General features: G+C 40.0%; 1 protein-coding gene across 1 annotated transcript in view; it reads left to right on the forward strand.

Annotated features, from left to right (window-relative positions):
• The first annotated feature begins 894 nt into the window (after positions 1–894).
• The window catches only part of SHC3 (SHC adaptor protein 3), an 88,341-nt gene continuing 65,992 nt past the window's right edge, over positions 895–23,243 (forward strand). The window contains exons 1-2 of the mRNA XM_006022397.1: positions 895–998; positions 2,450–3,049. Coding sequence (XP_006022459.1) covers positions 2,510–3,049 — 540 coding nt within the window. The 5' untranslated portion in view covers positions 895–998; positions 2,450–2,509. The remainder of the gene's footprint in view (positions 999–2,449; positions 3,050–23,243) is intronic.

Consider the following 23,243-nt stretch of genomic DNA (forward strand, 5'->3'; position numbering starts at 1 on the left):
TAGCATTCCCTACGGTGACACGCAGGGACAGATTTTTCAGAGCTTGGTATCTACTATGTGCTTTGTTAGTATTTCTGTGCCCAGTGCAGCAGTGTTAGGAATGGATCTGCAGGCAGTGGACGTTAAAATACTATGAGTTTTCACTCTTTTTCATTGCCCCCCTCTTTCAGGGGATTAGTGATGCCACTGCTTTAAAATACCTGGTTTGTCAAAAGGTTATACAGATAGTTTTGTTTTTGTATATAGTCAATGCCAGAATATCTTTGAATGCAAACCTGTAAATTTTTTGAATCTGCTGATGTACATTCATAACAATCAAATATTGAGCAAAACGTGCACATTCATGTTCCCGTCCTTGATATAAATGAACCAGCTGAATGAACACCTTGGGGTGAAATAGATATTCAACTAAACAGTTTCACATGCACATGCAACTGCTAAATATCACTTGCATGAAACATCTTTCCTGCAAAATAGTTGTTCTATTCATCTTTAGATCATTTTAAGCAGGCTTTCTTTTCTCTTGCTGGATAAAAGATCCCGCCTGTGTTTGAAATGGAATCTTCCACTATTTAGCAAGCCTTTGTTGAATGAGTCATCCAAGCTGTTTCTTATTGGCTGGGATGGTTAGCACCCAAGGGATTGCCTGGCAGAGGCTGCAAGGCCTTGCTTCATTCACAGAAATGTTGGTATGCTAGCCAGCCCTTTCATTCACATACACAGAATTTCATTCACATTTTGCAGTTTTTTATCCGCTTCTAATGAAGAGAGCCATTTGGAAACGATAGGGTTTTCTATGCATTAGAGAAATGTAGAAATAAGCTATGGTGTGTATATTTGCTGTTGCTATGCTAGGAGGATGAAGAGAAAAATGAATGCTGTGTGGATTCTGTAGCAGGTTTGCAGTGTGGGGATGAAAGGCTATTCTGCAGATCACTAGAAACCTGCTTTTACATTGTCTAGGATATTTCCATTATTCATCACTGCTGGGATAAGAGGTGCTTACTTCATTTAATGTGTCATAAATTATACTAATTAAATACCTGTATTTAAAGCTGTTTTAGTGTGCTTGTCCTGTATGTACTGCAGCCTTTCGTCGTAGGGGGAGGGAGGAAAACCCTCAAGATTATTCCTTTAAAATGTGCTGCAGTTATAATGATTAGTTATGAGAAAACATGCATTCTTTGACCTGCATTTGTCTTTTTTTTACAGTGCAATGTAGCGTCCTAAATCCAAATTGCAATTTACAAAGCAGATCAAATAACATAAAAGTGCCATTTGGTTTACAGTGGGTATTGTAATTTTGTAGTACTTTACATTTGTATTTGTCTATTAAAATGAAGGAGAGATACTATTTTAAGTATGATACCTATTTTACTCTTCAAATCGGGTATTTTGGGCTGGCGTGTATGTTTAATAGGAGCTAGTGCATTTTTTCTCCTGACTACAGGGCATCAGCACGCTGCTATAGATGCTTCTGAATATCCCTGTAGTATTTTTCAGTCTTTCAGAGCATAACCTGATATTAAACTGGGTTGCAGATGCATTTTACAGTTTTTCTTTGGGAATGAATATCTATGAAAGAGGGCACAGTTCTTAACCCTGTTGCCGTACATCCAGAGAATACTTCTCTTCACACATAGGTACTTTATATAATACTGCATTCAATAAGAAGCTTGCTGTGGAGTATTAGGGCAGAAGGATTTGTTTCTGTACAAAAACTGTGATATAACAGTTTTTGTGAGGAACTGCATTGGCATAAAGGTACTTGTTAAGCTGTTTTACTGCTTTTGTAAAAGAAAATGAGTGTATTCTTTAGTGTAGCTTTGTCACCCAATGCTGTTATTCATTAAGATTTTCTGAAATGCTTCAAGATACATATGTTCGGGGTGGGGGGTATGAAGTGAGGATGGGGGGTGGTGAACATTATTATAATGCCTAATTGTGACTTCTTACAGATCTACAACGCAGGAGCATTTTAACAGAACAGAGTGAAGGATTTTCTGAAAAAAATGTTAATACAGTTCCTTAGAAGTATTTGCCTTTGATACCAAAAGAGGAAAAAATTAAAGGTTGGAAGGAAATATCTGTTTGGGAAGATAGGAAAAGGAAATTTGAGAATTGATTGGTGCTAGTATGCTGTAAGTGGGTGGATGGGTTTTTTTTTTTTTTTTGCTACAGGAAGTGATTTGCAGTGTTCACTGAGCCTTTTGTTGAAAAGGGTCCTTCTCATTTGTGTGAGTCATGCTTTTGCTGTGAGCGAGTTGGCAGCTCTAAGCAGGACTGGGATCTCTGTCATAGAAAACTATTACTTCACCCAACCTTAATGTAGAACCATAAGAAATATATTTTAAAGCATTTACTCTTTGTTATACTTTCTTCTTTTTTTTTAAACCAAAATTTTATTTCCCGTCCTGGTTATTATGAATCGTCTGCTATGTTAGCACAGGCATCTTCTGCGTTGGCATCAGATTTGCCAGAACGTATGCAGGAAACCAGATAGAAGGGCATGCTTCAACGTACCAAGTATAACCGCTTCAGGAATGATTCGGTGACATCAGTTGATGATCTTATTCACAATTTGTCCATGAACAGCAAGGTCTCAGCAGTTGCTACGACTTCAACACCACCTTCATACCTGGTCTCACCTGAGGTTCTCCGCAAGGACCAAGAAGATGGACCCACCACCCTTTGCACCCTCATCCATAAAGTGTCCCACTTGAAACTGTCCAACACAGGCAGCCTTTTGGGCATAAAAAACCTCTCCTCTGCAGTGAAGGAGCTTGCTGTCTCCAAGTTGCAGGGAAGCTCGAGTGCTTCCAGCTCAGCAGCAGGGGCTTCAGACAACACATGTAACCTTGTCTCTGCCACTTCGTGTTCTCAGCAGGACGTGAGCAAGATGAGTACAGGGAAAAAAACACGGTTAGAGGAAATGCACCTGGGAGGTGAAGACTGGAATCAGAATAGCAGCTTTGTCAATAAACCCTCTCGAGGGTGGCTGCACTCGAACGAAAAGATCTTGGGACCTGGTGTGACGTACATTGTGAAGGTTGGTCTGTTTTCCTTCCATTCTCTCTTTTTCTCAATGAAAAATTCACTGCTGGTTTCAATGGCAAACTGGTGAGGCTGAAAGGATCTCTATTTTTATGTTTCTTGTTGTGTATAATGCATGGAATATAAATGCAGTAAGGTAGGAGTGGAAAGCAGGGTTAATTTATTGTAATAGAGAAATATGCACGTTTGCCCGCTGTGAGTTAACATGATTTATAGGTGTTTTAAAAGATTCTTCCTGAAGCTAAAAGCAGTTTTTTCTTACTCTGTTTTTTCTCAATTCAGGTGCTCAGTTATCTCTAGTATATTGTATATATCTTGGCTACATAGATTTTCAATATGTCTGTTGCTGTCTATAATAGAACAGGAAAGAGAAATACCTTGACGAGTGAAAACCTGTTTATCATGCACGATATTTCAAATGAAAAATATCTTCAAAGAAAGATGTGCCTTTTTGGTGAAGTTGTATTTGAAATCACACAAGAGAAAGCCACAGATTGCAGTTCTTGTTGTGTTCCACAAATAGAAATATTGTTGTTTTATGGTAGTACAAGGAAAAATATCATCTTGTTTTACATAACAGGGATTCCAGGCACCTTAAACATTATTTCTCTTTTGAGTACAGTGATGCTTCATGTCCAGGGCAACAAGCATGACATTTTGAAATGTACTGTAACCATGATTGTACCTTTGGTAGGGAGGGGGTACAAAATTGTGTCAAAATAGTAATTGTGTCAGGTTCCACTTTACATGTTCAAAGATAGTGTACAGGAGGTACAGAAGTGCACATCTGTATACTGTATACAATTCAATCATCAATTTTGCATTCTTATACTTACTAGTAATGTTTCTTATGAATAAAGTGATAGTGTAGCAAGGGGTTAAACAAAGAATAGAGCAATTTTTATCTCAGATTATTTTAAGCATAAAAATGTACTGCATAAAGTTTAATTAAGAATGATTTACAAATAAGTGAATCCCCCACTTTCCTTAAATTCCATATTAAAAGCAGAGGATATATTGAACCACTGAAACTTTGGGAAATACGTTGTTTGGTTTTTTTCTAAAGATGGTGTTGATGAAAAACCATTCAAACCTTTTCTTCAGAAGTGTTAGGGCTTTATTCAGTCTCAGAAGAGTCTGAGATGTAGAGGAAAATGACAGAGCCAGTGTTACCTTTCAGAATGCAAACTGCTCTGCTCCTCTTCAAGAACTGTCTCAGTAGAAATGACACCTTGATGCTGAATGTTATAGGAGTGTATCTATCGTTCTCTGTCATGACAATATTTTAGTTAACAGAAGGTGGTACACTAGTTTTATTATAGCTTATGAACCTCAGTTCTATTTTTGCTCAAGACATCATCATAAACAAAGATAATGACTTCTGGAATTCACTTCTGCTGTTGATTGTGCTTGTAAGCAACAATTATGACGCAGAGCAAATACAGCATTTATTTTCTTGATCTGATTTTCTCACTGACTGACCACAAGTATAGCGGACAAAGCTGAGAACTTTGAGTTTTGAGTTGACAAGAGGTGACAAAAATATCTTATTTTTGGTTTTAAAATAAAAAAAAAAGAATTTTCAATGATGAATCAATATTTAAAAGTCCCACTTGAACAAGATAAAGATTTCCATCGGTGCAGCTGCTGTAGAATATTTAAGCCAATATATTTGGCTTCAGAATTACGTATGCAGTATTTTAGTTGGGTGTTACCATGTCATCAACATTAATAAAATTATGATATTTAGTATTTCTATTAAAATAGGATGACAATATGTTTAATTTTTTGCTCTCCGGAATATTTAGTCATAGAGAAAATATGGTGTAATATAAATGTCAAAACAGAGGTTTAAAAGGAATATCAAAATCAATGGCTAATGTTATATGAATGAAAATAAAAGCCATCCTACTTAGTTCATAATTTGCTTGTTCATTAAGTATCTCTGAATTTTCCTCAGCAACTGCAGCATTCACATAGATAAGAATAGAAGTGCAGTTCCCACATCATTAAACACTATTAGTTCTCAGGGCTTTTGCGCATTCAAACCATCAAATCAATACATAGATAATGTACACTGAAAGGAAGCATTCCTTGGGTACCTCATGGCTATATTGAATATCTGGGGGACTTGTACCATGTTTAATTAGTGCCATATGCCTTGCAGAGTATTCCATATGCCATAAGTTAAATGAGACAAAAATTAGATTTGTTGTTAACCAGTAAAGCTTTCATCGTTTGTATGTGTAAGTGCATAAAGTTCCTATTCTTCATTAATGTATGTCAGAAATGTGGAAACTGTATATGGAAGAGGGCAAGTTGTCATCAATAGACAGTTTGATATAAACCATGTTGGAGCATCTACAAGCAGACAGGGCAAGATTCCGACGTGTAGTTCAGTCATCTACTTATATATGATATAAGAAACATTACTCTTTCCTTAATTTTCTTAATAAGCACAATTACTAACAATGCTTAAATTGCAGTAGAGAAAAATGCAGTGTTTTGCTTGGTGAAGATAGTGGTCATTTTTTGTGCCAGACTTTTTGTTATCCCCATTTTTTGAGCTTGTGCAAATATGATCTATTTTGAGATAATATAATAGCAATGAGTTAAAAATAGTGAAGGATTATAATGTATAGGAGCTCTGATCTCATTACTATTCTCTACTGTTGTAGAATTTTTTGGACATAAAACTGTTGGTCTTGCCTATAATTTTTTTCCCCCGTGAATATCATGTTGCATTTTTGGATTTTTTTGTGGAAAGCTTTTTTTCACAAAAAGAGTGAAGAGGTGGTTTAACATGGCATAGTTGATCAAAATATATTTTACCTTTTATTTAATTTATTTGACATTCATTGTGTTTGGAAATATAATCCCAAGGTACTGGTGTTCTATATGACACTATTGGTGGACAAATTGAAATTGTGGACACTTACGAACTAAGGAAATAAATGAGGAGAAAACTGGTTTGTAATGATGGAAGTCCCTGAATATTTCAGTGATTTCTTGGTAGAGCCTACAAGTAATGCAGAGAATGATTGGAGATGTTCACATGTTAGAAAAATGAATCTGTGTAATAAAACAGTGTAAAATTGCTTAAACTACCAACAGCAACAGTTGTGTTTCAGTGAAATTTCTTTGTGTAAAATGATAAATGTCTACAGATTAGTTTAACTGTGATAATAGCATAGGTGTTTCATTTATTTGGAGATTTAATTGACAACAGTCATCAGCCTTGGTTGGACGCAAATCCATGTTCATTTTTAGGATAACTTGTAGTCTGATTTTGTTATAGGTATTGATGAGATTAAAGCACTGGCCTTCAACAGTTCTAAAGTAAAATAAACACAAACACACTCCAATAATGTATATAATCTGGTTTTATATACAGAGTCCTTCATATGGTAGATCCAAAAGACTTTTACTAGCTATAAAAAACAAGCCAGTTGAGGTAGCTTAGCCTCAGAAAAAAATCTTACGTAAACCCAGGCTTAAAAAAACAAAGATACGATCTGCCTTTCAAAGGGCAAAGTTTCTACCACATCAAAAGCCAGATTTGAAAGAAAAAGCATTTTAAAGTCATTAAAATTTGTTACATGAAAATATATATAGCAATACCTAACTTGCATTATACACTTGCAAGGTGGGTCTATTAAATTTGAGTACACTCTAGCATTTCTGGGTCTTGCTTGCTTATGCTTACAGGAGCTGTCCCACTGGAATATTCGGGACGATTCCCATGTGTTCAGTAAAGATTTAGGGAACTGGGAGATTACTAAAGTGTTGTCATCTACTTGGATCTCAGTAGAGCATCCATTTCAATGTACAAAATATAGTGTGTGAGATTTTAGCAGCATTCTGCAGGAAGCTGTTGAAGTCTTTCCTTTTGAGGGGCTACATTGTACCTGTAGTCATAGCTCTTAAAAGGATTGATGTGTAAGCTGCACCACTCAGGGAATTTCTATAGAAGATATTGTGCCTGAGAGATAACACCCTGTGCTGTACAATTTGTTCCTTGTTCCTCCATTTTGTATGTGCTTCTGGCCTATGCCTGCAGTAAATTCAAGACCCCCTGCAGCAGTACAGCTGTGATGGTCAGTCTCTGCCTACCAGGTTTAAAGGGTACCCAAGGTAGCCCATAAAGAAAGGGATGGGGTTTTCTCACTTCTCCCTTAATCCTATGAATAAGTATGTAATCAAAGTTACAAGCCATTCCTTATTTTGTTAAAAGTAGTTACATTAGAAAGGTATCTTTGTACCTGCTTTCTTTTGTCTCTCTCAAGTTTATTTGGCTGAGGCTAAATTTATGTCTTCCTGTATTTATGTTTTTCTTCATCAGTTTTTCTTTGCTTATGTCAAGATGTATCTGCTAATTTCACAATAAGCATATAAAACATGTTAAATATATTCCAGATTTTAATTGGCAGCTGCTAAAGTGACATGAGCAAAAGTTGTGTACACAATAGATACTTGGGCATGTAATGCAAGTAATTCCCAGGTATCAAGTTTGTTTTTTCCAAATATGGGGTTTGTGTCATAAGTTTAAGTCCAGGTGATAAGAGTGACTTCGTGGTAGTAAGTGAAATGAATGTAATGAATCCTTACTATCAAATTTCACTATTTCAACCCCAGGCTTTGAAAGGTCACGATTGGCTTAGAATAATAGAATTTAAGGAAAAAAAAACATTTTGAGGGTTTTTCTTATTTTTGTTTTTCTCTGCAACCATGAGGACCAGAAATTCCCTTTTCCCCCCTTTTAATTGTAGACTGAAAGTCTCATATAATCACATGACTCTAGAAAATGGAGCATTAAGAAAAACAAATATTTCAAGGATTGGAAACACTGCAAGTCTTTGTTTTCTGCAATAAAAACTTGGGTAAGGAGAGGGCAGAAGAGAATTATAAAGACCAGCCTTGATTTCAGTAATTAATTTTTCCTAGTATGCCATGTCCCTTCTATGGTCAGTCAGTAACATCACTATTTATTTTAATCTAATACTTTGCTTCATACTTTAATACTTTACTTCAATCTGTACTTTAATGGTAAGCCAGCTGATAGTGGTCTAAATTCTGGTTTTTTTGCTTAGTCCAAATTCTTTTTTGAGCTCACTATCTCTGATCTAATGTCTTCGGGGCTGGTAGTCCAAAGCCACTAAAGTCAATGGGCAGGTTCTCATTGAAACTGACTTATCCTCAGTTTCTACAAACAGCTTTCACATGTGATAGGTAGTCCATAACAGTAATGTTATTTAAATCAGCAATTGTTATTACATACTTGTGTAATTTAACTCCCCTTCTTTTCATTGGTTTCAGGATCAGGCCCTCATGAGAATACTTGAGAATACTTGATTTGCATTTACAAAATGCTTTAGGAGCCCTGGTTTATTTCCCCAGGTTTATGTGTCTTTTGTAAATGACACTGTATTTGCATTATTAATAGATTCCTAAATAGTAATGTTTCAGCTATATATCTGTGCAATCCTGCTGATTATATGGAGTAATAAACTGTCCAAATAATTAATTTAGGTAGAAAATCTAAACATGGTGAAAGAGGCCTTTTCTTTTTTTCATTGGATATTAGATTGTTGGTTACTTTTGTTGGATTCATATAACTTCACAGTTTCAATAGCAATGCTGGGAGCTTCTGTCATCGAGGATGAAAGAGACAAAGCCCTTCAACCACATGGACAAACCAAGAACCTCAGGAAAAATCAGTGGCTTTTGGATCTTTTGTAGAGTCTCCCTGACTTTTCCTACTGCATTTAATAGTACCCTAGCAACCTGACTTACTGAGGAACCAACTTCCATTGGTGGACTGTCTATACTCCTATTATATCTCTGCTCCACTTCAAGGGAAGAAGTGGAAGCTAGTGCAAAAAAAGTCAATATAAAATTGAACGATTCCAAAAGAAGCACCCGCATTTGCTAGGGAACAATACTATACAGAGTAGATAAACCCTCTTTCTAGACTGATTTACTGAATGCAGTTGACGAAGTATCACCCGAATGGTGCTAAAATGGAATAAATTCTACAGAAATTGTGTCTCCACCAATTCTAGACTGATTTAGTGAAGATCCCACCCATTCTGGGCTGTGTATTAGGAAGATTTAATACGGCTCAGTATAGCCATATTTTCCTCTGTATCATTTTTCATATCAGAATGTTTGATTGTAACTGGCAAATAATAGCAAGGTTCTGGTACAAAAATAATAATATGAGAGATAAGTAGAAACTGGTTAAAAATCTGTAGAAGTTCTTTTTTCCATGACATTATTTATGAGGGGGCCTTTTTTTTGTTTTTGTTTTTTTTTCTCATTTTAAATCAAGTCTAGGAAATAAATACATTAAATTAGTCCGATCCATGTAATAAGAAATATGAAAAAAGAGGAAAATAAATCCTGTCTTTTACTTGAAGGACTTTTGAAAGCCATGTGCTGAACTGTATGCATTTTGGATATGAGTGATCTGTTGTTACCCTTGTTTTTGTTAGTATGGAAGTATATACCAAGGAGTGCTAGTGTTTGTAAAATTATATTTTCACTTATCTCTGACACCATGAAGGTACAATGAAATGATTACCAGAACCAAAACTCTGGGTTGACTCGCAGCTGAGTCATTTTAAAGAGATCCTCCTCCCTTCACCTCCACCGAAACCTGAATGATTCATGAATGCCGGTCATGCTTCTTAGTACAGGTGGCATATTTCTAATAAAATAGGATATCAGTCATTTTTATTTAATATTACCTAAAGGCTAAGCAGCAAACAAGAGAGAAGAACAGACACTAAAGCTGCATGCCTATGAGCCAACTCCTAAAAAGATGTGGAGTTACATTACAAACAACGTTCAATGTAGCTGTAAAAATACAGTATCCGTGTGATGTTCTGAATTGGCCAAGATACTTTTCTTACATCAGACAAAACATATTGCCTAGAATAGTCCTTGGTTCTAGATTCTAATATGGTTGGTATCCTCGCTGACCCAGAGATAAGAAGAGGATTCAGTACTGAGAAGCATTACAAGACCTAAGCATGAAATCAAAGTATGCTACTAAATACAGTGGGTCTGATTCTCTTACATCTCTCTGACAGTGTAAAGCGGCATTAGAGTGGAGCTCACTACATAGGAAAATAATACTGTATAGCTCTTTCAGTGATAGATCTCAAAAAATACTTTACTGAGCCCCGATCACAGTTTTCAAGGCCCTAACATAGAGGAGTATTACTCCTGTTCTATAGGGCTAGGGACAGAAGTTACACATAAACCTGTTTAAGTGCTCAGAAACTGGTTTAAATCTGTAACAGAACAAAAGTACCTTGCACATAAACCTGATGTTCTACAGCCACATACCTCTGAAATGCTGAAGGTTACCCAGAAGGCTAATGACAGTGCCAGGCTAAGACCTAGCACTGCCAGGTCCTGAGTTCCAGTCCAACACTTCATTTGCTAGGCAACAGTGCTCTTTAAAGCCCTTTCAACCTGAAACAGCAAAGGTTTCTTACTGCAAATGGGGCTCCACACCTAGTATATTCTCAAAGGAGACAAAAACTAAGAGAGCCTGAGTGTCTCGTGAGTGATGTAAAGAATAATCATCTAGTTTATGTTAAAATGTTGCGTGTGTGTGTGTGGGTGTGTATGAATGTGCATTAAAAGCTTTTGAATTTGAACATGAGACGTGCTGGATAAGAGTTAGTGACGCATGAGTCAAACATAAAGAAAAGAGGAGGAATCAAATTCATCGTATTGTAAGCTGTTGTTGAATTTAATAAGGTTGTGCAGGCTTCCACTCATAATGAATTTGGCACACAGTATACAGCTAATCTGTTATGATATGGCATTGAAACTTTTGACTTCTGTGTCTGGTATATTAAACGGATGTGCTTCCTGCTATTTCTTTTTGCTAAATAAAGTAAAACACTTCAATAAGCTTGCTGCTGTCAGTAAGATCAGAAAATATTGTGATGTGCAAGTGTGAGTCCAGTTTATACAGTAGGCCCTGCCATTGTTATTACCAGTTCAACTTCAAAAGTTCTGAATTTTGGGATCCAGAAATTGATGACATAAATTCAGTTCATACCTAGCCATTAGCCAACTAAATCCAACCTGTGCATATGCCGCAGGTTGCTTAGAAAATTGTTATGATGAAGGCAGACAAGTTGCACCATTATATCTGAGGGCCAAATTTAACTTGTGGTACCTTTATAACTAGTATTAATATATGAGATGGAGGAAATAGTTTGATTCAGATCCCTAGTTAAGTAGGTAGAGCAAGCAAATAAGAAAACATTTTTTACTTGTAAAGTAAGCAAGTTTAACATGTAAATTATTGAGACAACCCCACAAATGCTGTATTTACTGTCCGTTTCCAGAACAGAATTGCAGTTTGGCCCAGTCCAGCAGATCATACACGTGAATTATTCTACAAAAGTCAGCGGAATTACTCATGCACTCAGTATCAACATGATGTTGGGTGGTCTGGAGGACTGGGGCTGTCAAGAACATTAGGAGATAGCGAGATGCAAAATGGGTATCATTCAAGTCTTAGACTTCTTGGAGATTTCCTGTACTCTGTATCTAGCTTACTTTTTGAATAGTGCTATGAATTGTAGTCCTGAGCATTTAATGTTAGACACAAACAATGCCCTATAGTAAGTTATGTGAAAATTATTTAAATTATGAGAATTGGAGCTAACCTTAACACGGGACCATACCGCATTATTAGTCCTAAACAGCTACCGTTTGGGGGAGTTTCTGTCTGAAGTAGCATAGATAATACTTAGAATACTCAAAGGGCTTTGTAATAATTAATTCATAAAGTAGATAATTACATTGGATAAATGGTCCATACAAGCAGGGGGTACACACTGGAATACAGAGACCTTTCAAAACCTTTAATATATTAAGGCTGTATCTTTGTATATTATAAGAGCTTTTAAAATTAATTTCGTAGTACTAAACCAGAACAACATGCTAGGTAAGCTAAATAGCTGAATAAGCTTCTTTTTGAAATGCACCTATTTTCCCCCCAGCATTCTCCTTGGCATTGATGTTGCCAGAGGATCTTTTGTACCTGTCTCCTGCTCTACTTCCAACACTCAGGGATCCATTTAGCAGTCACTATTCTTTCAGTTAATTTGGACTATATAGGGCTCCTTTTGTACAAATTCAAAAACCTACAATGTCATATTAAGACCGAATGAGATGTGTTTAGATCCTACGGTGATAGGAACTATAGAAAAAAACAGGATAGATGCTGTAGATATCCTGAGACAAAGAGATAGAAACCTATGCTAGATATATTTAAATTATCAGACTTGTGATGAAGAATAGTTGATACATATAAAATGATACAAGAAAATTATACCAGTACATACATATCTTTCAAATATCTGAATTTACTCTTGACAAGGTTTCTTTTAAAGGAGATGTTCAAACATATACTTTCTTATTTGTATAGTTGAGACCGTCCTTCCCTGTCTTGTAGGCAAATGCTTGATTTCCCAGTGGTTCAGTTGAACTTTGCAGTTTTGTCTGGGATGAATTAGGCAGCGGTGGTCCTGTCTTTAGCAGGGATTGGACTGGATGACCTCTTGGAGTCCCTGCCATCCTTAATTTTCTATGAATTCCATCCATATATATTGATATAAACATATATTTCAATATAGCAGCTTAGAGGTAGCTAATGTAAATTTCTGTTCAGATCAGCCAAAGAGCACCTATTAGAGCAACTGCTATCTTTCACTTATGTGTTTTTATACCACATAGCACAATGGAGTCCTGCGATGTGGGTAGAACTAAGAGGTGCTATAGTAATACAAATAGTAATATAGGAAACCTAGAGATGCTGTACAGCGACAATGGTTTGGATATCTAATTATAAACTTTATTGTCATAAAATGTTTTGGTTTTGGAAGCCTTTGCTTGCTTGTATTAAAGGATTTCTAATGTGTAACACAAGCTGCTAGAACTAATCTGCATGGTGCTTTTAAGGAAATATATTTTCCTGGATACGCATGGTGGCAAACCAAATACTTTGAGAATTGTGCTAAACTAGTTCACCTTATCTAAGTATGCACTTGTGAAGATTAAACAATGTATTTCAGATGTAGTGATGCATCATATAAATATTTACATTCACACAGATGAATAATCTGTGTCACTTGAAAATTACCCCAGAAAGTCATTGGAGTGAAGTTATTGCATGTGCTATTTATTTCCTCACAAGTAGTAAATGCACTTAGAAGAAACTTGCATTTTGTAATACCACATGCATTTTGCATATATAACATATAGTAGTTTGGCAGAATGCAGGGTAGAGATGCATCTTTATAAACTAATTGAATCAGAGATGCAAAAGCTTTGGTGAGCCAGAGCTCTGAAACCTGGTTCATGAAAGCTCTGATTTAATCCATAAGATGTATGTCTTCTCTGCCATCTGCCTGACTTCAGGCTAACATGGCTAACTACCTCTTTCTGCTCAAAGGGTAATTTGTTACCCAATGGGCACGTCTACACATGACGCTGTGTCACTGTAGCAATGCACTATGGCGACATAGCATCTGCAGGCAAAAACCATGATGCCGCCACTTTGTTGCTGTAGCAACATGCTCCCTCGGTATAGCATGTTACTACGGTGATGTAGGGGCTAAAAGCAACTGTGCACTGCCAGCACAGCACAGAACAGGCTGTACTAAATGACGGTGCAGTAACAATGATGCACCCAATATGTACATTTCTAACTTAGGTACTGCTATGTTTTTGAAAGCAGAAGTGCATGCATGAGAAGACGCACAATTTTAAGCTTACACGTACAAAATTGTGAGTTTAATTACTGTGGAAGCTCGTGAAAGTTCAGTGTACTGCTTACATTGCCCAAATATTTCTGAATTGCAGGGATGGTGATCTACATTCTGGAATTACTTAAAAAATTTATGGCTTTCTAATCCACATTTCTGTTAGAGATTAGAAAGTTTTCAGAACTGGAAGCTAAAATTTACTTCTCAGCAGTATTTCTTCTCTTGCTTGCCAGAAATGTGATTTTAATGTTGACTGAAAGGAACTGTACTTTAGGGATGAGACAAAATAATCTCTTTTAACTAACTTCTTGACCTCTTTTTGAAGTGGCTTTGAATTATTGCTATATGTGTTGGTCTTGATTCGGTGAAAGAACATTTTCACTGGGACAAGTCTAAAATCACAAATGTATTACTCTTAAGGCTGGAGGTTGTAATTAGAGTTGCTGAAATCTCCCAGGTGATAAAGAGCCTGCCCATTTCTTACTGAGATATATTGGATAGCTTTTTTTCTCTTTTCATGCTGATAAGATTCCTCCTGCTTCTATACTTTACAGTGATTTCTATAACCAGGTTCTTACTCTTGAATATACATAGTAACCCAAGAAATACTGGACAAGTTTTAACTCTTAACTATCAACAGCACAAGCAGGTGAAGAAACATGGGGTGGCACTTTGGCTACACAAAGGAAAATATATTTAAACGTGTGATGAAAATCACTGCAGAACAGATTTTTAGGGACCTCCTTCCCTCAGCAGATGTTAATATTTTATCATGTAAACTCATTGGAGTACGTGAGAACCAAGTTGTGGGACATGAAAAGTACTAGTTGTCTACCATTTCCCATTGCTACTGTGCTATGCATGGACTGTGCGCTGCATTCTATCTACATATTTATCATCCAGTGTCAAATTCTGCCAACTCTTTCTCTCATCATTACCTTTAGTAAGTAGATTTTTAGGAGATAAATTAATGTCCCTGTCAATGACACCTTCAAATGTGCTGCACTGCTTTGGTGTACCTCCTTCATAAGATGGAACTAGTATAGCCACATAGGCATAAGTCAAGCTGGGGGCGAACTAATTGGCACTGTAGCTCAGCAGTGCTAATTATCCCACCTCAAACCCTATATGGAGGTGACTGTATTGCTTTTTATGTAGGAGGAAGCCCATGTGAAGTAGCACGTTGTGCTTGCGGGGGCTGCTGAATGCCAACTACTGCAGAGGCATAGCTTCAAGTTGAGGGCATTCAGTAGCTTGCAAGGTATGCTCAGGTTTTCAGGGCACTCCTTTTTTACGTGAATTACCAGCTACTCTGGACTGATTGTAAAGATTAGCTAAATTCCATGGAAAAGCAGAAAAAGCTTCAATTTTGAGCCTTTACAGAGTATTAAAACATCTTAGTGAGCGTGTCTACACAAGATGCTTAACTCTGCAGTAGCATAGTTTACTGAGAAGTAAACATGTGCATCTACACATGCACATGCTTACTATGCAGTAAACCGCGCTGATTGGGAATAAATTTGCTACCTGAAAATGCAAGTAGGAAATTTACTTTTGATTAGTAACAGCACCGTAGCACTCATATAGATGACTGACTGGGAGCAAATCTGCTCCCGGTTAGCAATCTACCAGGGGGCAGGAGATTTCTCCCTGCCCCCAGGAGCTGCCTGGTACTGGGATGGGCTCCACTACCAGGGCCCAGGTTGGGATTGTATCCCCCTGCCCCGACAGCAGGGAGCCCCCTGCTCTGAGACTGCGATCAGAAGGATCTCCCAGCCCCCACTCCACCTTTGATATTGGGGAGTGGGGGGCTGGGATATCCTTATCTCCCAGCGCCAGCTCTGTGACAGAGGGGCCACGGAGCTGAGCAGGGAACACGCTTCCCAGCTTGTTCCCACCTAGCACTGTGCCTGTGGAGCTGAGTGGGGAACAGCCTCTGCCCTGCCTGTGGAACTGTCCTGGTCAGGGGCAGGTCCCAGCCCCATACTTTAATCAGGTGATCAAGGCAGGGGGCTTGGAAAAAGCTTCAGGGATTGGGTAGGTCCCAGCTCCCTGCCCCAATCTTCTGGTGGGGCAGCTAGCAGTGAGCTACCTGTTAGCTGCCCCACTGGTGCGTTGTGGCAGGGGGCTGAGACCTGCCCCCTCCCCCCCGGGAGCTCTTATCAAGTCCTCTGCTCCTGAATTAGGGAGCCAGGGCCAGGAACTCCCTGCTGGGGACATTGTTTCCACCCCAGCAGCAGGCAGGCTCTGGTGGGCGGGTGTAATGTCCCAGGCCTGGTGCTTTCTGCCAGTCCCTGGTACTCCCTGCCAGCTCCTGGGCTAGCTAGCACCCAGAGGAAGCCTAGAGTCCCCCCGGCTGGTGGCAGGGGCCCATTGCAGCGCCCATAGGAAGCAGGAGCAGTTTGCTGCCATACAGCAGCAAACTGCTCCCACTTCCCTGCATGTGTAGATGCCTGCCCGGGAGCATTTACTCACGAGTAGCTTACTCACGAGTAAACTGATCCTGGATCAAATGCATGTCTAGATGTTCCCAGTATGTTCTCATTGGGAGTGTCTACATGAGACACTTTACTTGTGATTAGAATAAAATACTATGCGGTAAGTGTCACCATCTCCATGTAGAGATGCTTACTGCACAGTAATTTGCCCTAGTCATGAGTAAATTTGCAACCTGTAAATACAAGTAGCAAATTTACTTACAATTACTTACTGTGCTATGTGGCATGTGTAGACAGCTGACTGGGAGAAAACTTACTTCTGGGCAGCAGGGGGCAGAAGATTCTTCCCTGCTTCTGGGAGCTGCTGGGGCATCAGAGCCTGGGCCGGAGCAGGGAGCTCCCTGCTCATGGAGCAGGGGCTGGGGAGATTGTTCCCAGCCACCGCTCCATAAATGCGGAGCAGATGTTGGGAAGAGACTGGGAGCCTGAACAGTGATTGCAGACCTAGGCAGTGAACAGGCTACCCTTTGATCACAGAGTGGGGCCTGGGAACTGTCCCAGGCAGGGGCAGGTCCCAGCCCCATGTCCTGATTGGGCAATCAAGGCACAGGGCTTGGAAAGGAATTCCCACCCAGCCAGGAGCTTGCTGCTAGCTGCACCACTGGTGGATCAGGTCAAGGAGCTGGGACCCGCCTCTCCACTTCAGCTCTTTCATAGTCCCCAGCCGTCAACTGGGGAGCCATGGGCAGGAGCTCCCTGCTGCTGAGACAGTAGGAAGGTTCCCCTGGGCAGGGAGCAATCTACCAGCTCCCTCCAAGAGACAGCTGTGTCCTGGCCCTGTGCTCCCTGCCAGCGGCTGGGCTAGCATGCAGGGGGTGCCTAGAGATCCCTTTGGCTGCTGCAGGGGGCCAGTGCAGGGCTGGAGGGAGTGGGAGCAGATTGCTGCCAGGAGCAGCAGATCTGCTCCTGCATCCTGCAATTGTAGATGCCTGCCTGGGTTGGGTTTACTCTAGAGTAATTTACTCTAGAGTAAACCCAGCTCAGAGCAAACAAGCATGGCATGGCTTTCTGCCATGTATGACTGCTATGCCTGTATTTGTATTTTAGAACTGACAAAAATAGTACTCGCTTACTCACAATATGATTTTTAGTAAGCTTTCTTAAGAGCCATGCAAGTGTATATTTGTGAGTACATGTGGAATCTGTATACTACTCTAAGTTACATGTAGTTTATTTATGATAACTTTTTGTCTTGGTATAGGAGACTGAACCTTTTGAGCAACTGAATGCCTAAAGTATCCATGTAAGAGGATAAAATGGCTGTCCTTTGGTTAGATTCTGGTAAAGTAGGTTACACAGTTTCTGTGTACTTATTATTGGTAACTTTATTTTTAATAAACATTTCTAATGCAGTTGAATTCAAAGCCCCCAAGTCTCTTGTAGTTGGTGCTGAACAATCCCATATGAAAATAAGCTTCCTCTCTTGAAGAGTTTGTGGGAAATTAATAATAAAAAGATTTAAATTAAAGTAGGCCCAAATAATATACAGTGACTCATAGTCATGTAGTGACATTTCTAAACATGACCTGACTTTAGTGATTTATACATTGGATACTAAAAAACACTAGTACAGGGATGATGCATAGGGGGTGTACAAGGGTGCATGTGCACCCCCTGAGAGTGCCAGTGCACTTCCTGCCAGGTCATGCACCCTGTTTAGCCAGCGGGCAGGGGGGCAGGTGGGAGCACCCCCTCTGCAAACGCTGGCCGGGGAGCAGGGCTGCCAGCAAAAGCAGCCGTGCCACTTCTGGAAGTGGCTGTGGGACTTCCGGAAGCAGTGCGGCTGCTTTTACGGTGAGTGAGATCAGCCACCAGGGGACTCCCCCCCAGCTGCTGACTGGTGTTGGGGGGGCACGTGCCCCCCCTGACTCAAGAGGCACCAGCCACCCATGCACTAGTAGTTTCTGATGCTTATACCCAGAGTTTCATTTTCTGTTTTATGCAACAAGTTAAAGAATATTCAAGCACTGACTTAAAAGCAGTTAAGAAAGTCTCCTTTTTTCCCAACAGTCCCATATGATAATATTGCATAATTCTACTGTGCTAACTAAATCAAGAGCTCCCAAAGCATATTTCTTTTCCATAATAATTTTAATAGCATAATTTTAGCAGTGACCTCATTTTTTGAAAACCAAGCATACAGTTCAAAGAACAAAATGGAGAAAATGCTGAATTATAGACTTCCTAATGTGCCAAAACAAAATCAGTGAGGCATAAAATTAATAGTAATTAATAAAAGCAGAAAACATATGCTGTGCAATGTTTGCTGCAATTAATTTTAAGGGATTTCTGGGAGGTATTGAATTCATCCACAAAAGATGCATACTTGTTCCCTAAATCCATTCACCATTACAATTGTATGAAATTATCCTTGCATTCAAATAGAATAGGATAGTCTGCAAAAACAATAGACTGCTGCTATTCACCAATTAAAAATTAATAAAACGTGTGCAAAGATTACATTTTTTCTATTTTTAGATAGGTAGGAGAGGCAGATTATTACATAATGTCCAAGAGAAAGGAGCTAAATAGTGTCCTGAGACTATGTAACTGTTTCCAACACCAAGTTTACTTATAAACTGCTATGGATGCAGTCCACGATCTCCATTTAGGAGGAATCAAGAAACTGTTTAGAAGAGTCATACTGAAGACTTGGATTATTTGTTTCATGCAGCAGTCTATGACAAATACAGAGCCAAAGGATCAAGTTTTGCTTGATCTCTAAAGGAGGTGTGCTTTCAGAGTTTTAATTCCATTTCTGTTCAGTCAATCTTCACTTTAACTTTTTTGAGTTAGAGCATAAATTCTGTACCGTCATTAATGAGAAAAAAACCCTTTCTAGAGGGAAATTGATTCACTATAAAGTTTTATTTGGAATTACATACTGGCATAAGACTTAGCTACAAAAATGTATAGAAACACTGAATAGTAGCTTTTTGTATTTTCTGTATTGGATGGTATTATTTACAATGTAATATATATTGTGGTGGCACTTGTTTTACCATTAGAATGACAAAATCAAGATGAGTGGTGTATTATGAGTGGATGGTATTATTTACAATGTAATATATATTGTGGTGGCACTTGTTTTACCATTAGAATGACAAAATCAAGATGAGTGGTTTTATTTCACCCAGAGTTAGACACTGAACATTTATTTTATAATTAATACAATGTTACTAAGCACATGAATGAATACCACAGGGTCAGATTGACTCTGACAGTTAGGCAGGTGTACAAGAAAGGAATGAGGAGACAAATCTTTCCTCAGTTTTGTTCACCCTGAGCAAAAGCTTGTTAGAGAGCGAGCAGTCCTTCACTTCCATCAGTGCAAAGACTGCGCCGTCAGTATATTCTGGGGCATTCATTGACTCAAAGGAGGAGGAAGGAAATTATAGCATTGCACAATGGTGGGAATCCATTGCATTCGCTCAGGATTTGAGGAACAGGCTCTCTCTGAGTACCTTCATCGGCTCCAGGAAGCCTCCTGCCTGGAGGTTCCTTTAATAATGTTTCAGTGCTTTGTGTCTCTCCAGTGTAGAATGTGAGCGAAGTACCTGATTGAACCCTTACAATGTATGCTGAGGTCTTGGGATTTTTTAATATTAACATTTAAAAAAAGTCTGAAATAATCACCTCTCTGAAGGTTTCATGCACTGCATGAAGTGTCAGAAGGATATCTGAAGAAGGGGCACTAGAAATAAAGAATCAGACTGCAAGAATACTTTTTGTTACCATATAACATGCATGAATCCATATAACATGATTCCATATAAATGGAGACTTCCATGTCCATGCTGTTCAGTACAGCATGAATCCATTTTAAAGCAGACTTCCATATCTATGTTGTTCAGTGCCTAAATAGATCTTCCAAAGCAGCAGAGACTCTTAAGTGTCTAAATACTAACCTAAAGCTTTTTGGCAGTTAATCTCATAAATTTGTTTCCCACTCACATCTCCAGTCTTACTTCTGCGTGCAGTATTTTCTAATATCATTACTTATTATACACTAAAAAATGTAATCAAAGTCTGTGTAGATCTAATCAAAATAGACCTAACATCAAATCACAGTCTTGGATTGTATTCTCCCATTTCAAGAAATTGCCAGTACATGCAGACCTCCCCCACTGACTCCCACCCCTGTTTTCCTCCCCAAATTGAGAACCAGATTATAGAATCATAGAATCAAAGGACTGGAAGGCATCTGTAAGATCATTAAGTCCGGTCCCTTGCCATGGGCAGGAGGTTATAGGGCTCAAACAAGCTCAGTGAGGTGCTTGTCCAACCTTCTCTTGAACACCTCCAAGGATGGTGACTGCTTCACCTCTGCTGGAAGTGTGTTCCAGATTCTAGATACCCTTATGAAAAAGAAGTTTTCCTAATGTCCAGCCTAAATCTTTCCTCAGTTAGCTTGTGCCCATTGGTCCTCATCCTCCCTGGGGTGCCTTTCTGAAGAGTTGCTCCCCTAGATCTTGGTGTTAACCCCTGACATACTTGTAGGCGGCTATCAAGTCACCTCTCAGTCTCTCTTGCTCAGACTGAACAAACCCAGTTTCCAGAGTCTCTCCTCTTAGGGCCTATCCTCCAGGCCCCAATCATACAGGTGGCCCTTCTCTACACCCTTTCAAGCTTATCCACATCCTTCTTGAAGTGCGGTGCCCAGAACTGGGCACAGTTTTCAGCTGTGGCCTCGCCAGTGCCGAATAGAGGGGGAGGAGCACCTCTCTGGATCTGTTCGCAACACATTGGCTGATGTACACCAGAGTTCTGTTTGCCCTGCTGGTGACTTCATTGTACTGTTGGCTCATAGTCATCTTCTGGTCGATTGTGACCCCCAGGTCCCTTTCAGATGCAGTGCCAGCCAGTGGACTATCACCCCTCGTATAGTTGTGGTGAAGGTTCTTCCTACCCAGATGAAGACACTTGTCCCTATTGAACCTCATCTGCGTTCCACCCATAGGACCAGTCTGTCAAGGTCATCCCGGACACCCTATCCTCAGACGTGTCCACATATCCCCACAGCTTAGTGTCATCCGCAAACTTAATGATTGCGCTTTCCACCCCCTCATCCAAGTCATTGATAAAGATGTTAAAGAGCACGGGCCCAAGCACTGATTCCTGGGGGACATCACTGGAGACAGCTCTCCAGGATGAGGCCATCCCATCGATTACAACTCTCTGGGATCAGCCTCTGAGCCAATTGCCAATCCACCTCACTGTAGACTGGTCTAGGCCAGTACCCTCCAGCTTAAATGAAAGGATCTAATGGGAAACAATATCAAAGGCCTTGCTGAAGTATAGGTAAATTATACCCCTTGTCCAGCTGGTTAGTTACCTGGTCATAAAAGGACACCAGGTTTGTTAGGCATGCTCTACCCTCAACAAACCCATGCTGGTTGCTTCTTAATACCCCACCAGTTACAAGCTTGTGATTGATGGCCTTCTTAACAATTTTTTCAAACATTTTTCCCAGGACTGAGGTTAGACTGACCTGTAGTTTGCAGGGTCGTCCCTCTTCCCTTTCTTAAAGGTGGGTACCACGTTAGCCCTCTTCCAGTTGTTTGGGACCACTCACAAGTTCCATGACTCTTTGAACAGCTTTGCTGGATGCCCTGCTATGAACTCAGCCAGTTCTTTCAAGACTCTCAGATGCTGGTCATCTGGTCCAGCAGACTTGGACACGTCCAAATGTTCTAAAAGTATCCTCACCTGTTTGGGACTGATTTCATGTGGGCTGTTATCTTCCCCATATTCCCTGGGCCTCTGGACAGGTGAACAGCTCCCGTCTGATTTCAGGAACACCAATGTGAAGTAAGCATTTAGGAGCTCTGCCTTTTCATGGGGATCAACTGTGGTGTGGGCTGCCCTTCCCCCCCACCCCAAATTCCGTAGGGGTCTCACAGTGGAGCTTGATTTTTCTTGCTTCCTATGTACCTATAGAAGGACTCTTTGTTGTCCTTTATTTCAGTTGCCAGCTTGATCTCCATGCCTGCCTTGGCTTTCTGCATCTTATACCTGCAGACCCTGGCCATGTGATTGTACTCCTCTCTGGTTGCTGAACCATTTTTCCATTACTTATATGCTTCTTTTTTCTTTTTCAAAAGCTCCTTGATTGTGTTTGGGTCCTTATATGTTGTATGCAAAGAAGAATTATATGGGAACATCCCCACATGTAGGAGCATGTGCTTGCAGTGACAAACAACGAATGACACTTTGCCGCTGCGCATGCCCCTGCACATGTGCTTTTGTGTGGGGCAAAATGCCCCGCTTTGGGGAAAATGTCATTTCCCCACTCCCCCTGGCTCTCAGTGTGCTGGAGTAGCTGGGCCAGAAATAGAGTTCTGGAAGGACTGAGCCTCCGTGTCTGCTGGCACATGCTTCTGTGGCACTTGCTCCTGTGCCGTATGCTGCGCTCAGGGCTGTCCTGGGGTGGGGGGCAAATTGGAGCAACTGCCCTGGGCCCCATGCTTTGGGGGGCCCCACAGAGCTGGGCAGAGTGGGCACAGCAACTCCATGCTGCCGCTGCCAGCTTTACATCCAGCCACTTGCTATCGCCCCCACCCTGCCCCCATCACCAACACCACCGCTACCAATGGCGGCGGCAGCTTTTCTGGGGCCCAGGGCATGTGGAATCAGAGCGGGGGCAAGGGTGGGGCAGGGCCCTGCATGGGCTGATTTGCCCTGGGCTCCACACCCTGCTCAGGTCAGCTCTGGCTGCACTGCTTTTTCACGGTTTTTGGGGTTTATTTTGCTACCAGGATTTTAGAAACAATGCACAGTAAAGCTCTTTCCATTCACAGACCAGTACCATCCCACACAATACTGAGTGAAGGAGGTTTTCTTTTTTTTAAAGTACAGTAAAATACTCTTTAAAGAATAATGAAACAGGAGA

The sequence above is a fragment of the Alligator sinensis genome, unplaced genomic scaffold, assembly GCF_000455745.1.
Source record: "Alligator sinensis unplaced genomic scaffold, ASM45574v1 scaffold665_1, whole genome shotgun sequence".
In the NCBI taxonomy this organism is placed as follows: Eukaryota; Metazoa; Chordata; order Crocodylia; family Alligatoridae; genus Alligator; species Alligator sinensis.